The following is a 14,780-nucleotide window of genomic DNA, read 5'->3' as shown; positions in this document are numbered from 1 at the left end:
TCTGCCTCCGGTTCATCTGTGATCGTATTCCTGATACATTCTTAAGCAAGTTTAGAAGTTGCATTTTCTAAAAGAAGGGAAAAAGAAGGGATGGGGTGTGTAAAAACACAAAAGAGAAGAAGGCCCAACAGGTCTCTATCTCACACGCTGCCCGCGTTCGGTAGTCTCGCGCCGCTTCCCCACCCCGGGGAGGTTGATGGCGATGATGAGGCAGGCGAAGGAAGGAACGGAGCCAAGCTGGTTGGTCTCAATCACAGTTTATTCCAATCTCCTCTCTATACACTCCCATCTCTCTCATTGCTTCCTCCCCATTCTCGATCTCTCTCTGGATATTCTAATATTCCCCTTTCTGTCCTGCTCGCTCTCACTTCTTTCACTTTGTGGTCTGCTTATGTGTGTGCCACTGTGCTCTCTTCTGTCTGTCTCTCTGTGCCTGTCTCTCTGCGCCTGTCTCTCTGCACCTGTCTCTCTGCCTCTGCTTCTGTGTCTTCTTCCTCTGTCTTCTTCTTCTGCCTCTCTGTCTCTTCTATCTCTCTGTCTTCTCATCTATCTCCCTCTTCTGTCTCCTCTTCCTCTGTCTCCCTTGTCTTCTTTCTCCCCCCCGCCCCCGCCCCGTCTCTTCTATCTCCCCTCAGTGCCCCACAGTCTTAGTTTATATAGCAAATTACATAGGGTGGTTACACAAAGGTGGGTTGAACATTAACAAATAAACAAAGAAGAGTAAAACCATTTCTCGAGGAGATTAACAAAATCTCATCTAAGGAAATCTCATCTAAGGAGATCCACTCAAGGGTGGGGGTCCAAACAAGGGTGTATTGGGATGTGAGCTAGTAATCTACTTAAATAGTTATAGTAAATCTACTTCTAATATTTCTAGCAATGTCATTCTGTATGAGCACAGTAAGAGATATAAAGTTTGGTTTTTCCTGAGGACATCTCCAGACCACAGTCCTCAGGCCAAGTTAATCTTCCTAACCCCAGCAGGATCCTAATCTCATCGTTACTTTTGGATCATGACAGCATTATCCATGATCATGCTCTCAACTTATAGTTGAGTATTGTGGCACTTTGGCCTGGCCTATCTCGATGCCAGGGTAGCACATAACTCACCACTTGCCCTGGATCCGTCCTGTCCCTCGTCGGGATCCTGCTTTTGGGGTGCTAGGAAAGCATATGCCCGGGAGTAAATATTATTGGAGTCAATCAGCTCCCAAGTTACAAGCACAATATTGTCTTCCTGTGTCCATACAGAAAGGACATTGCTTTAAGGTAAACTATGTTCCCTAAGGCAAGGGTAAAAGGACAAATCCCATGTTATCCTACAATGGGGTTCTAATTGCAGAAGTTAGTGGGCCCCACTTATGGGGTTATCCCTGCTTGATTCAGAGTGAACTTCCAGCCTTTGCAGACCCCTCTGCAAGTCTGGACCCGATAGGACTCAGTGTTTTAAAAGCGAATTTCTGGAGATCGTTTCTCACAGAGTTCCAGCAGAATCATTTTTTAATACTTTGGGGGAGGTAATTAGATGTAGAGTTATACCAGAAAAGGCAATGTTTTGTGGTATTTCATATGTGAAGCAAGCATGAGCCATGTGATTTTAAGATCAGGGTCATCAAGTTTAAACATTATGACCAAAGCTTGCAATTTCTAGACAGCTTTAGGGAATTCTAAGTGGAGCTCCACTGCTGAACTGGCCTCTTCAGTCTGGTGGAGGCTTGTTTCCCAGCGCTTCAGTGTGGGTGCTGAGGAGTGGGGGCTGGGTCAGCTCTAGTGCTGACTATGGGTATGCTCTGCTCACCTCAGCCGTGGCCCTCAGCATCCACCTGTGCATGAAGTCTTAAGGACCTGGTGCCAGCAGTCTGCAGCTATTTGAACATTGTTCACTGTCTGTGTCTCTTCTTGAAAAAACCAGCATCCATTTCACTCAAAATTCTACATTACTATTGTATGTCTCGTCTCTTATTTGCCTCAACAGGAGATGGACAACATCTGGCCTGTGGCTTGGCGAATCACTTGTCACTGGTATTCAATGCTGATCTTACTGGGACACCCAGGGTCTTTCCAGGTAACATTGTCTGATCTAAATAGTGTGAGTTGGTGACTGGGTCTTATTTTGGCCCTGGCTAATGATGGCTAAGTGCCCCTTTTGCTCTCTTCAAGACCTGAGCTGATGAGAACCAAGGCTTAATGGAGTTTGATGGAGCAAGTTGATGAGCAAGATAGGCTTCACTGAGCTCCTGGAGCCAAAAGTGGGTGTAGCTGAGATCAGGAGCATGGGAGAGCAGAATTATGGGCAATGAGAGCTCAGAGGGTGGACACAGTCATCGTGCCAGTGTAACAAGGCCTTCTACAAAAGCAAATGATTTGAGAGGAAAGAAACAGTGGCTAAAATTTCACTGGTTTAGATTTGTAACTCTAATACACAGATTCCTCATCTTGAAACCTCAGAGTCTCTCCATGCTTGATGAGGTAAACTGCTTGTTTCAAATTTACGTGTGGTATATATTTTACAACAAAACACAGAGAACTCCAAAATTGCTCACTTCTCACTTTTTGAGAAGTGGGGAAGCTGGCAGGCGGGATGGAGAGATGGAGGGTCCTGGGTCCAAGAAAGAGAAAGGGCCCCAGGCACAAACACGCAGAAGCAGGATGTTCTGAGTTTAATTTCATACTAGCATAGAACAGGAGGCACCACTTACTGGGGATTAAATTCTGGGGCCCATCAGAGGATAATGTTTGGTTAAAATCTCATTAGGCATGTGGAATTGTATAAAAAGTAATTTTTATCGAACTATCATATTAAACTCAGAACGTTCTGCTTCTGTTCTGAAGCCCCTGGTTCATTGGAGCTCTTGCTGGATCCCCTAACTGTGTATCATCCCTGTGGGGGGCGCATCTAGGATCACTTACACCCTCCTGTATGGAGAAAGAAGGCCTCCAGTCAGGGCTTCTGTACAATTCCTCTTTTTTTTTAATTATTAATTGAATCACCATGAGATACAGTTACAAAGCTTTCATGTTTGAGTTTTAATCATCATCATCATCATCATTATCATCATCATCATCATCATTATCATCATCATCCCGATTTTCTCGGGCAGTCTCAGTAACGTCTCCATTCGTCCTAGCCCTGAGATTTTAGCAGCCTCTCTTTACTGGTCCTTCCCAACATTGCCGTATTGGAGGCTCTTTCAGGGTCAGGGGAATGAGACCCAGCATTGTTACTGGTTTTGGCATATGAATACGCCATGGGGAATTTGCGAGGCTCTCCCATGTGGGCAGAAAACTCTCAGTAGCTTGCCAGGCTCTCCCAGAGGGGAGAACTAGGCCATAAGATGTAGCGCAGAAGCTAGTTTTATTCATACAATGATCAAACACCCATCCCTCCACCAGTGCACGTTTTCCACCACCAATGTCCCCAGAATCCCCTCCATTCTCAGCCCTCCCGTGCCTCTATGGCAGACAGTTTCCCCCATACTCTCTACTTTTGTGCATTATGGTTTGCAATATAGATACTGAGAGGTTATCATGTTTGGTTCTTTATCTACTTTCAGCACACATCTCCCATCCCAAATGATTCCTTCAGCCATCATTGACTTAGTGATCCCTTCTCTATTCCAGCTGCCTTCTCCCCCAGCTCATGAGACAGACTTCCAACCATAGAGCAATATTCGTGGCCCTTGTTTCTACTGTCTTTGGGTGTTCAGTCTCATATTATGTTATTTTATATTCCACAAATGAGTGCAGTCATTCTATGTCAGTCCCTCTCTTTCTGACCCATTTCACTTAGCATGATACTTTCCATGACCATCCAATTATAAGCATATTTCATGATTTCATATTTTCTAACAGCTGCATAGTATTCCATTGTGTAGATGTACCAAAGTTTCTTTAACCAGTCGTCTATTCTCGGGCATTTGGGTTGTATCCAGATTTTGGCTATTGTGACCAGTGCTGCAATGAACATGCAGGTGCAGTTGTTATTGCTTTTTTGCAATCTCTGGATATATTCCCAGAAGTGGTATTGCAAGGTCATATGGAAGCTCAATTTCTAGTTTTTGAAGAAATGCTCATTTTGTTTTCCAGTAAGGCTTTACTAGTCGGCATTCCCACCAACAGTGAAGGAACATCCCTTTCTCCCCACATCCACACCAACACTGGCTGATTTTGTTCTTTTCAATTTGTGCCAGTCTCTGTGGTATGGGATGATATCTCATTGTTGTTTTGATTTGCATCTCCCTGGTGATTAGCGATGTAGAGCATTTTTTCATGTGGCTTTTGGCCATTTGTATTTCTTTTTTGAGGAAGCTTCTGTTCTTTTCTTCTCCCCATTTTTTCCTTCTTTTTTAAAATTTCTTTAAAATTTTTTTATTGAATCACCATGTGAAAAGTTACAATGCTTTCAGGCTTTAGTCTCAGTCATACATTGATCAAACACCCATCCCTTCACCAGGGATAATGGTGCACATGTTCCACCATCAAGAACCCCAGTATACTTCCCATCCGTCCCACCCCCACCCCACTCCCCACTTGTGTGGCTGATGATTTTCACTTTACTTTCTCTTTACTTTGATTACATTCAGTATTTCAACAGAAAACTCACAATTATTATTTGGAATTCCCCCCCCAAAATCCTGACCTGCTGAAAAGGCAACATTTGATAATTTGTTTTCCATTGCTGAGAATGAAGAGCAAATGAGGTCGCTGTCGCGGCCGCGTAGTTTTGGATTTCTGTATTTTAGTATTTTAGTAACTAACTCCAGAGAAATTTCTACCAGAAATTGCACCAATGCAAACTCATACTGCTGTCTAGTAGCCTCTGGGATCATGGGCGTTCAGCAATGGAGGGGCCGCACATGTGGTCACATCTCGGCGGAGCTCTCCCCATTTTTTATGGGGTTGAAGGTTTTTTTCTTGTACAATTCTACTAGTGTCTTGTATATCCTGGATATTAATCCTTTATCAGGTGAGTATTGGATAAATATTCTTCCCCATTCTGTGGGCTCTCTCTGTATTTTGGTCACTGTTTCTTTCGAGGTGCAGAAGCTTCTTAGTTTAATGTAGTCCCATTTGTTTATATTTGTTTCCACTTGCTTGGTTAGTGGTGTTTCATCCTTCAAGATGCTTTTAGCTTCAGTGTCATGGAGGGTTCTGCTTACGTTTTCCTCCATGTACCTTATGGATTCAGGTCTGGTACTGAGGTCTTTAATCCACTTTGATCTGACTTTTGTGCCTGGCGTTAGACAGAGGTCAGAGTTCATTTTTTGCAGATAGCTGTCCAGTTTTCCCAGCACCACTTGTTGAAGAGGCTTTCCTTGTTCCGCTTCACATTTCTTGCTTCTTTATCGAAGATTAAGTGATCATATACAGAGAGTCTGTGACAGAATATTCAACTCTGTTCCATTGGTCTGCGGGTCTATTTCTAGCCCAATACCATGCTGTTTTAATTGCTACTGCCTTTCAGTACAGTTTGAAGTTGGGGAAGGATGCCACACATCTTCTTTTCCCCAAGGATTGCCTTAGCTGTTTGTGGGGGTTTATTGTTCCATATGAATTTCAGGAGTGTTTTGTCTATTTCTTTGAAAAATGTCATGGGTATCCTGATAGGAACCACATTAAATCTGCTCTGGGGAGTATTGCCATTTTGATAATGTTAATCCTCCCTATCCATGAGCAGGGGGATGTGTCTCCATTTCTTAGTGTCCTCTTTTATTTCTTGAAGTAGTATTTTGTAATTTTCCTTGTATGGGTCCTTCACCTCTTTAGTTAAGCTGATTCTGAGGTACTTGATTTTCTGAGATACTATTTTGAACGGGATTTAAAAAAAAATATCTCTTTCTTCTCTTTCATTATTTGTATATAGGAAAGCCATGGACTTTGGGTGTTGATTTTGTAGCCTGCCACTTTACTATACAAACCTATTGTTTCTAGGAGATTTTTTAGAGTCTTTAGAATTTTCTAGGTATTGTATCATATCATCCATAAATAGTGATAGTTTGACCTCTTCCTTTCCTATATGTATGTCCTTAATATCTTTAATTCCTCTGTTTTAAAGTTCTTAACTCTTGTACCCAAGAGAATCAGGCATCTAAATAAGCCCGTGGGTTTCAGAAGCCTCTGCACAGTCATGCTTAACTGGAGAAAAAGGGAGAGAACGCTGGACTCTGGACCCTGGAGTTCACACTTAGGAATCTTGCCTCAAAAATCTCACTTCAGTGGTTTCATCTCAGGAGATTCACTTCAGGTCTCCCACCTTAGAATTCTCACCTCAGGGCTCTCATCTCAGGGGCTCACTTAAGTGCTCTTATCTCAGGGCTATCTAACCAGGGGTCTAACCTCAAAGGTCTCTCACGTCAGTGACCTGCCTTAAGACTTTTACCTCAGGATTCTCACCTCAGGGCTCTCACCTCAGGTGTGTCACTGCAAGATCTCTTCCACAGGGGTCTCATCTCAGGGTTCTGAACTCAGAGGTATCACCTCAGGACTCACCCTCAGGGGACTCACCTTAGTATGGCTCTCCCTTCAGGATTTTTACTTTAGAGCTCTCACCTCAGGTGTGTCACCTTAAAGGTCTTAACTTCAGGGCTCTGACCCTCAGGGAACTCACCTTAGGGCTCTCATCTCAGGGCTCTTACCTTAGGGAGCTTACCAAAAGGTTCTTACCTCAGGGCTCTCAGCTTAGGGTTCTCACCTCAGAGCTTTTACTTAGAGATCTCACCCTCAGGGATCTCACCTCCGGGCTCTAAGTTCCCAGTTTTTACCTCAAAGCTCTCAACTCCGGACCAATTTCTGTAGGGCTCTCTGCTTGTCCTAGCTGAAGTATTGGGCAGGTTCCTCAGGCTGGGGGCACTTGGAGACAGCACATGACCATTATGCTTTGCCTTCATTAGTGTCTTCTGGGGCTCATATATGAACTTCCATACATTTACCTTTATGTATGGGGTTCATATATGACTTTTACCATGTTTACCTGTCCCCAGTGGAAGGGGCAGTGGATGGACAGATGGAGACATGGACTTAAGGGGGTGGTATAGCTCTCCAATGCATGTGATTGTATGGGAACAAATGAGTTCAGCCAAGTGTGGTTCTGTCACCCTGCATGTCCCTCTGAGAATGACCTCTCTGATATCTGTGGGTTAAAGGCGAGGGCCAGTGTCCAATGATAGGCCAGGAAGGGCTCAAGAACTGGACCAGAAGCCTGACAATTTGTTTACATCAGGGATACTTGTCCTACCCAGGAGCCAGTCCCATGTCCTGGTTCTGTCCTGAGGGCAGCACTGGTCCATAAGATACCTAAGAGGGTGACGGTGGGCTGACAACTTCGGTGGAACCCAGGATGCCCACCAGAGGGCAGCAGAGCCCTTGGGAATCTTCCTGATGGTAAAGCGTTACTCTCCTTTTCCAGTCCCTATTCAATTGACTAACTTATAATCATTTATATTTTCCCTTGTTTTCTGTTTCTTTGTTTTTATTTTTTGCCACACTTGGTGGCAAGTGTTGGGGACCATATAGCATCATCTAATCTTGGTTTCCCTCATCCAAGCATGCTTTCAGCCCTTTGAACCATCTCCCCAGCCTGATTTTCTCATTTTCATCTTGTTTCTTCCCTGAAAACTGTGATGTGGGTGACATTGCAGTTCATTGTCAGACCTTGAAGTTATCCCTTGAAATCCCCCTGCTGTCCAATGAGAAGTCACTGTTTAGCTGTGGTGATACAACAGGGTGCAACTGTTATCAGTACTGGGTGCAGGACAGTGATGGTCAGCCCCATAATCTGTGAGCACCATGGTGATTAGTTAACTTGAGCTAGCACAGAAGCACCCTGAGAAAGAGAGTCTAGGCCAGCCTGTGGTCATTCACCTGTGATTCTATGCAGTTAAGACTACAACATTAAGAAGTAAGTTCTTTAAAGTACTTGGTCACCCAGGTTCGATCCCCGGATCCCAGATGGTTGCCTGAGTCTACCAAGGCTTATTCCTGAGTGAAGGGCCTAGAATAATCCCTGAGAACCACAAGGTATGGCCCCAAAACAAAATTAAAAACAGAAAAAAAAAGATTTGGGGCTGGAGAGATAGTACAGCAGGTAGGGCACTTGCCTTGCAGCTGGCCTGGGCAGACACTCATCCAATCTCATGCATCCCAGATGGTCCATAGAGCCTGCCAGGAGCAATTCCTGATCACAGAGCCAGGAGTAAGCCTTGAGCACCACCAAATGTGTCTCCCCTCCTCCCCCCAAGAAACCAAAGCAGATAAATTCATTGTTTAATAGCAGAGAGGCGGCTCGGTGCTACAGCACTCAGCAGGCAATGTGAGGATTTCAGTTCCACCCCCAGTCACAAAAATGACAAGAAAGCAGAATTGTCAGGAAATACACAGGTCTATGTAGTAGAATCCAGAATACCACATATAATTACTCCCGGCAGTGCTTGGGGGGCCATAAAGGGTGCTGGGGATTGAATCCAGGTCAGCTTTGTGCAAGGCAAGCGCCCTAATGCAATGTACAATCTCCAATCCTAAGGTACCACATCTTATGATTCTTTACTTTTAAGTAATTTATTTTATTTTGTTTCGGGGCCATACCTGTAATGTTCAGGGGCTATTCCTGGCTCTATGTTCAGGAACTCTAACAATACTCAGAGCACCATGTGTGATACCGGGGATTTGAATCAGGGTCGTGATCACCACAGTCTTCCCTCCTGCACTATCTCTCTGGCTCCTTATGTTTCTTCTAAAATTGCACTCTCAGATTCACATCTTATTTCTGGGTGTGTTTTACAGAATATGAAGTTTAGGGGCATGTCCTACAGAAGCTGCCCCATTCCTTCAGTGCAGCCTCTGTCCCTCCATGTCCCATGTGATGCCTGCAGCTCTGTGGGGGATAGTGTCCAATGAGCCTTCCTGTGTGTTCCACAGGTCATGATGGGGCTGTGAGCACGGTGAGCTGGAGCCATGGTGGCAGGTGGCTGCTCTCTGCTTCCCAGGACAGGACTGTGAGGGTGTGGTCTGTTCGCAGGATGGAGCTGGCCCTGCTTCTGGTAACAGTAATTGTAGGTTTGAAATGACCGTCCTGGTGCTCTGAGGTAGCACAGCTGCCCCAGCAGAGCCTTCTCGAAGTCCAACTTCTTCCTTTAGTGGGTGGTTAGGCATAGCCAAGTGCAGAAATGCACACACACATGACATACAGGTGTGCAAGTGCACACACACAGTTGGACGTGTCTTCCTTCTGTGATGACCTAAAGTTGGAGATCTTCGATACTCAAAGAGTGGAATAATTTAAAATATAACTTTGATGTGATATTACTGGAGCTACTGATGCCAAAGGGAACATTCTTGGAGGCAGTACTTTTGGGGAGAAAAATGACTTCTTCTAATGAACTTACGGAGATCATTGGAAAAGAGAATGGGACCTGGGAAACAGGGAGATGGCACCAGTGTCCTCTGCAGAGAGAGGAGCAGACACTCACAAGCTGGCACTCACAAGTGCTCAAAGATGATATTAGCACTTATGTTCTGAGAGTTTTGTAGGATGGAATTGTATCCAGGAACTCCAGAGGGGAAAGAAAAGATGTGGGGAGCCCAGTGGAGGTTGTGATTGTTGTGAGGTTACAGTGTCTGAGCAGGTATACAAAAGCTGATAGAACATCACATTAGAACCTGTGCTACAGGTCATAAAACTGCCTTGTTTCAGGAGTCTTACTTTCGTCATTTTTAATGTTCACAATTCAACACCCCACACAACACAATTTAACTCATGTAATATAACTTTGAAGTAGCCGGACTTGGTTCTAAATGTGTCTGCACATTAGGACCAAAGATGAGGGTGGTTCTAGAGCAGCAGTGCTGTTGAGGTTGGCCTTGGTGAAGAATTGCTGCTTTGCATTGCAGGGCAGAGGCGTGTTCTCCAGGCCCGTCCAGTCTGCACAGTTTTATTTCATCGATGCTTTTATACTGTTGTCTTCTGGCTTGGAATTCCAGCTACTCAAGTATCACATTGATACTTCCAAGGAGGAGATAAAAAGGTAGGCTGCCCGCTGGGTCTCTTTTCTCTGACCTGCTCCTGGCAAGCATATTCACTCTCTGTGCAGGGTCTGATGGTGGGCACAGAGCAGTTTCAGTGGGATGCTAGCTTTGTGGGAGCCCCGTGGGTGAGGGCCCCCTAACTGGGACGACATATATGGAATCCTCCCTCCTGTGAGGCCTTGGCTTCAAGGAGAGAGGCTGCTGGTGTTATATGTCTTCTTGCCTTGGCCTCTCTATTTTCTCTTCATTTTTATTGGGATTTTTTGTTTGTTTGGGGGCCTCCCCCAGCAGTATTCGGGGCTTACTCCTGCATCTGCACTCAGGGATCAGTCCTGGTGGGGCTCGGGACCATACGGGGCCCCTGGAAATGAATCTGTGTTGGCTGCGTGCAAGGCAAGTGCCCTCCCTGCTGAATTATCTCCAGCCCATTAAGGGTGTTGCTTTAAAAGCCATGTCGGAGCACTTGGGTTGGGTTTTGATTGTGGTAAAGCTGAATCATTTTTTTCATCTGAGTGGTTGGCAGACTTGTAGGATTCTGCAGAAATGCACAGACTGGTAGGAAAGACAGTTGCCACTGATCGACCCCATGAGACTGAAAGTGGGGAAAGAAAAATGATTGTGTGTCAAATCCCAGACATCTATGTGAGAGCTGGTTCCTTTCCTTTATGAGATTACTGTTAGGGCCCACTGAAAAAAATCATTCAATCAACCATTACTGCTTATGATGTTGTTCAGAAAATATTAAGTGTATATGTTGTGTGAAAGATAATTTATAGCTGGTTGGTTGTCTCCTGATTTTAGAATTAGGAGAAAAATTTGCTTTCTCATAGATAGAAATGAATTATTTTGGCTACCTGCATTGATCACTTTTCATGAGGTTTTCCTTAAGGAAGAGCTAGAATTTCTTAGGAAAATTAGGGTAAGCACCTTTTTTTATTCCCTCAGTGTTATAGAACATGATTGTTGGGTGACTTGAAAACTTTCAAACTTCCAGCCTGCTGAAGTTGAAAACTTATTCTCATGGGAGGGACACAAATTACTTGGTCGACATTATCTCTTTCTTCCTTCCAGATACAAGTCCAAGAGCTGGTACAAGCCTGTTTTTCGACTCCCTCTGACAGAAGGAGGAGAGGTCACGTGTCTGTCAGCAGCAAATGATTTTTATTCCTGTATCCTTTCTTCCCCACATCCCTAAAGTGTCCTCATCCTGAAAAGTACTCTGGCATAGGGTTGCTGAGGGCCTGAGCTCCAGGGCAGCTCTCACCTGCAGACGCAGAGTTCTAAGATGAGGGATCCCTTGGGGATAGTCCACAGGCAGCTGGCCCTACCCTGCCTCTTCTGGGATGTCCAGTCGGTTACTCTGATTCGCACCACCTCTGATAGTGTAGGATTGGCTCTGCTCATGCCAGTAGTCAGACTCTCAGCAGTTCCTGCTGGGTAGCACTGTAGCACTGTTGTCCTGTTGTTCATTGATTTGCTCGAGTGGGCACCAGTAACGTCTCCATTGGGAGACTTGTTGTTACTGTTTTTGGCATATCAGATACGCCACCAATAGCTTACCAGGCTTTGCCATGCATGCAGGCAGGATACTCTCGTTAGCTTGCCGGACTCTCTGAGAGCGTTGGAGGATTCGAACCCGGGTCGGCCTCATGCAAGGCAAATGCCCTACTGGCTGTGTTATCACTTCAGTCCTGCTGGGTAGAATATGAAATTAGTTGGTATTGGAGCAACAGCACAGTGGGCAGGGCACTTGCCTTACATAGGGTTGACCCCTGCCAAGGGTCATTCCTGAGTGCAGAGCTAGGAGTAACCCCTAGGCACTGCTGGGTGAGGCCTGAAATCCACCCCCAACCTCCAACCTCCAAAAAGAATATAAAATTAGCTCCAAAAATTTAATCATGGAAAACAAAATTTACATACCTATCCCCTTTAAATTAATTTTGTTCTTTTGGTGGAGAGCTCTGGACATACCTAGCAGTGCTCAGAACCTATTCCTGGCTCTGTGCTCAGGGACCACCTGTGGCACGGAACTTTGTACCCAGGTCTGCTGCATGGGTTTGCACTAAGGTAAGCGCCTTACCTCTGTACTATTGCTTTAGCCTAATTTATTTTGAAATTAAGCACTTGATCTAAGTTAATTTGATGAAACTAACTTTTTCAAAGGGTTAACTTGAATTCTTTTGAAGGCCTTTATGTTTAAAATTTCATAAGAACTAGTGAGAAGGTTCTAGTATATTTTAGCTAGAAATGTGATCTTTTGGGGCTTAGAACATTTTAAAAATAAAATGCTTAGAATAAAGGCATCTTTTTGACTGCTTCAGCCTTGACTGCTGAAGTCTTCATATTTTGGAATTAGAATTAGGTTTTTATTGAATCTAGTACTCTTTTCACTGGCTCTAGTTTTCTTCCTGTTTACTTTTCTGACATCATTGAAGATTGGGTGTTTTTGTTCAAGGAGAGCCTTGATCTACAGTGTCCTCGTGACTGGCCATTGCAGAGTTTGTTACAGTTGCCAGAGACACAGGATGTGCACAGTCCCCTGCCCCTGCGCCCACTGCCAGCAACCGCTCTGGGCTCTGGGGCTGCACCCCAACCTCTGACTCTTGCCATCTCCGAGCCCTCTCAGGCCCTTGTCTGTCAGCAGACATCTGCCCCTCTGAGACCATTCAGGTCCAGAGAACCCAGAGAGTCTCGGGCTCCCAGCCACTCCCTCTGTGTCTTCTGATGTCCCAGACATATCAGTGGATGGGACGGTCCTGTTCTTCCTGACCAAAGGCCCAGACATCGTGCTTGCTGCCGGCCGACACCGGTCCCTGGAAGTGTTCGACTGCAACGCAGGCCGCAGCACAGCTGTGATAGCAGAGGCCCATGCCCGGCCCGTGCACCAGATCTGTCAGAATCAAGTGAGTGTTTGCCCAGAGACAACTTCTACAGAACCACACAGCTTTTAACATCATCAGTAGATGCAAATGTGTGACACAATCCAGTTTTATCAGTTTGCTGCTGAATTTAATGTACTTTGTTATTGATCATTGAATTATTCTAGATATTGTTTAATCTTTGAAGATATTTTAAGCCTGAGTTTTGGCAGAAGAGGCTTAAGGGACTGCGTGGACAGTTGAGTGGATGGCCAGTGGCTCTGGGGTTCCACGGCTCACCGTTGGGGTCACCTTTGGTCATGGAGGGAGGCCTTAAAGGCAGTTATCCTGATGTTCCTCCAACATTTTAACTTTGTCACTGTCACTGTCACTGTCATCCTATTCATCTATTTACTCAAGCGGGCACCAGTAACGTCTCCACTGTGAGACTTGCTACTGTTTTTGGCATATCAAATACGCCACGGGTAGCTTGCCAGGCTCTGCCATGCAGGTGGGATTCTCTCGGTAGCTTGCCAAGCGCTTTGAGAGAGATGGAGGACTTGAACCCGGGGTCAGCATGTGCAAGGCAAACACCCTACCTGCTGTGCTATTAGGATGCTTGAGATTTTGAATAGGAGAGAGTTTTTCTGGTTTCTGTAGGGCTTTGGGAAATGACAGCTTAGGGTGTTGTTGGAGAGATTATTTCCTATGCAGGAATGCTGTTGAAACTGTAACCTCGTGAGGTACCAGAAGAGCAAGCCCAGAAGCACAGCACACATTAGGCAGACTGGGGCAATGAGACCTCTGTGTGCAGATGTGTTATCTGGGAGGGTCACGCCCTTGGCTGCTCTGTCCCTGGGAGCCTGACGTGAGTTGGTGCTTTTATGTCCATCTGCTGAGGTCAGAGTGAATCCACTTATGGGCTTTTAAATCACTTGTATCACTTGTCATACCGTTGATCTTCGATTTGCTCAAGCAGACACCAGTAATGTCTCCATTCGTCCCTGTTGCTTGCTAGTGTAGCCCAATGGAGTGTTTGCTTGAGGAAAAGGAAGAGCCTAAAACTGTTCATTCAGGGTTTTGACAAAGAAGTCTGACCATCTCGTTAGTGGGCAGCCATGCGGTCTTCTGATGTCCCATGGAATCCAGTCGATAACAGCTCTAGTCAGCAGTCATCTCTGAATCTCATTATGTGTCAGGCCCATCCGATTTTTGACACCTTGGCAAACGAGAGAGTGTCCCTGACTCTTGATTGTCGACGGAGGTCAGAACTCCGGATTCCTTCTCTCACTTGAGTGAAATGTGATACTTCTAGCATAGCATAGCTCTTTCAATTCTTCTTTGGGATACCCAAATAGTGTTCTCATCCTGTTTTCGTAGGGCCCAGATCTCTGAGGTATATGGTAGTGCAGGAAGAACAGTGGAGTCAAAAAGATGTCCCCAGAGCTGGAGGTTCTTTGTCCTCTTAACCACTTCTTCGACGCTCTTGAAGACATTCCACGCTGCTCTCTTCCTCCTGCGCAGTTCTGGCACCAAGTCATTCCTCATGTTGAGTTCTTGACACAGGTACGCATAGCTGCTGCATTCAGAGATGCTCGTTCTGTTGAGAGCAAATGGAACATCAGGGACTAGTTCGTTTTTCATGAACATTGTCTTGGTGACATTCAGCTGCAGTCAGATCTTTCCACACTTGCAGTTGAAGTCGGTCAGCATTTGTGCCTCTTAGCTAATGTTTGGTGTTATGAGAACAATGTCATCAGCGAAGCAGAGGTGGTGTAGTTGCCGACCGTCTACCTTCATTTACATTTCTTCACATTCCAGTTGTTGCATGACGTTCTCGAGAGTGGCACTGAAGAGTTTTGGTGAATTGGTATCACCCTGCCGAATCCCTCTCTTTACGTT

The 14,780-nt window shown here is 45.3% G+C and overlaps 1 protein-coding gene across 1 annotated transcript in view; it reads left to right on the top strand.

Annotated features, from left to right (window-relative positions):
* The window catches only part of WDR27 (WD repeat domain 27), a 136,179-nt gene that overhangs the window by 52,237 nt on the left and 69,162 nt on the right, over window positions 1–14,780 (top strand). The window contains exons 18-22 of the mRNA XM_055136760.1: window positions 1,976–2,065; window positions 8,914–9,035; window positions 9,886–10,019; window positions 11,092–11,189; window positions 12,802–12,923. Coding sequence (XP_054992735.1) covers window positions 1,976–2,065; window positions 8,914–9,035; window positions 9,886–10,019; window positions 11,092–11,189; window positions 12,802–12,923 — 566 coding nt within the window. The remainder of the gene's footprint in view (window positions 1–1,975; window positions 2,066–8,913; window positions 9,036–9,885; window positions 10,020–11,091; window positions 11,190–12,801; window positions 12,924–14,780) is intronic.

The sequence above is a fragment of the Sorex araneus genome, chromosome 4 (genome assembly GCF_027595985.1).
Source record: "Sorex araneus isolate mSorAra2 chromosome 4, mSorAra2.pri, whole genome shotgun sequence".
NCBI lineage: Eukaryota > Metazoa > Chordata > Mammalia > Eulipotyphla > Soricidae > Sorex > Sorex araneus.
This window is presented reverse-complemented; position numbering and strand designations above follow the sequence as displayed.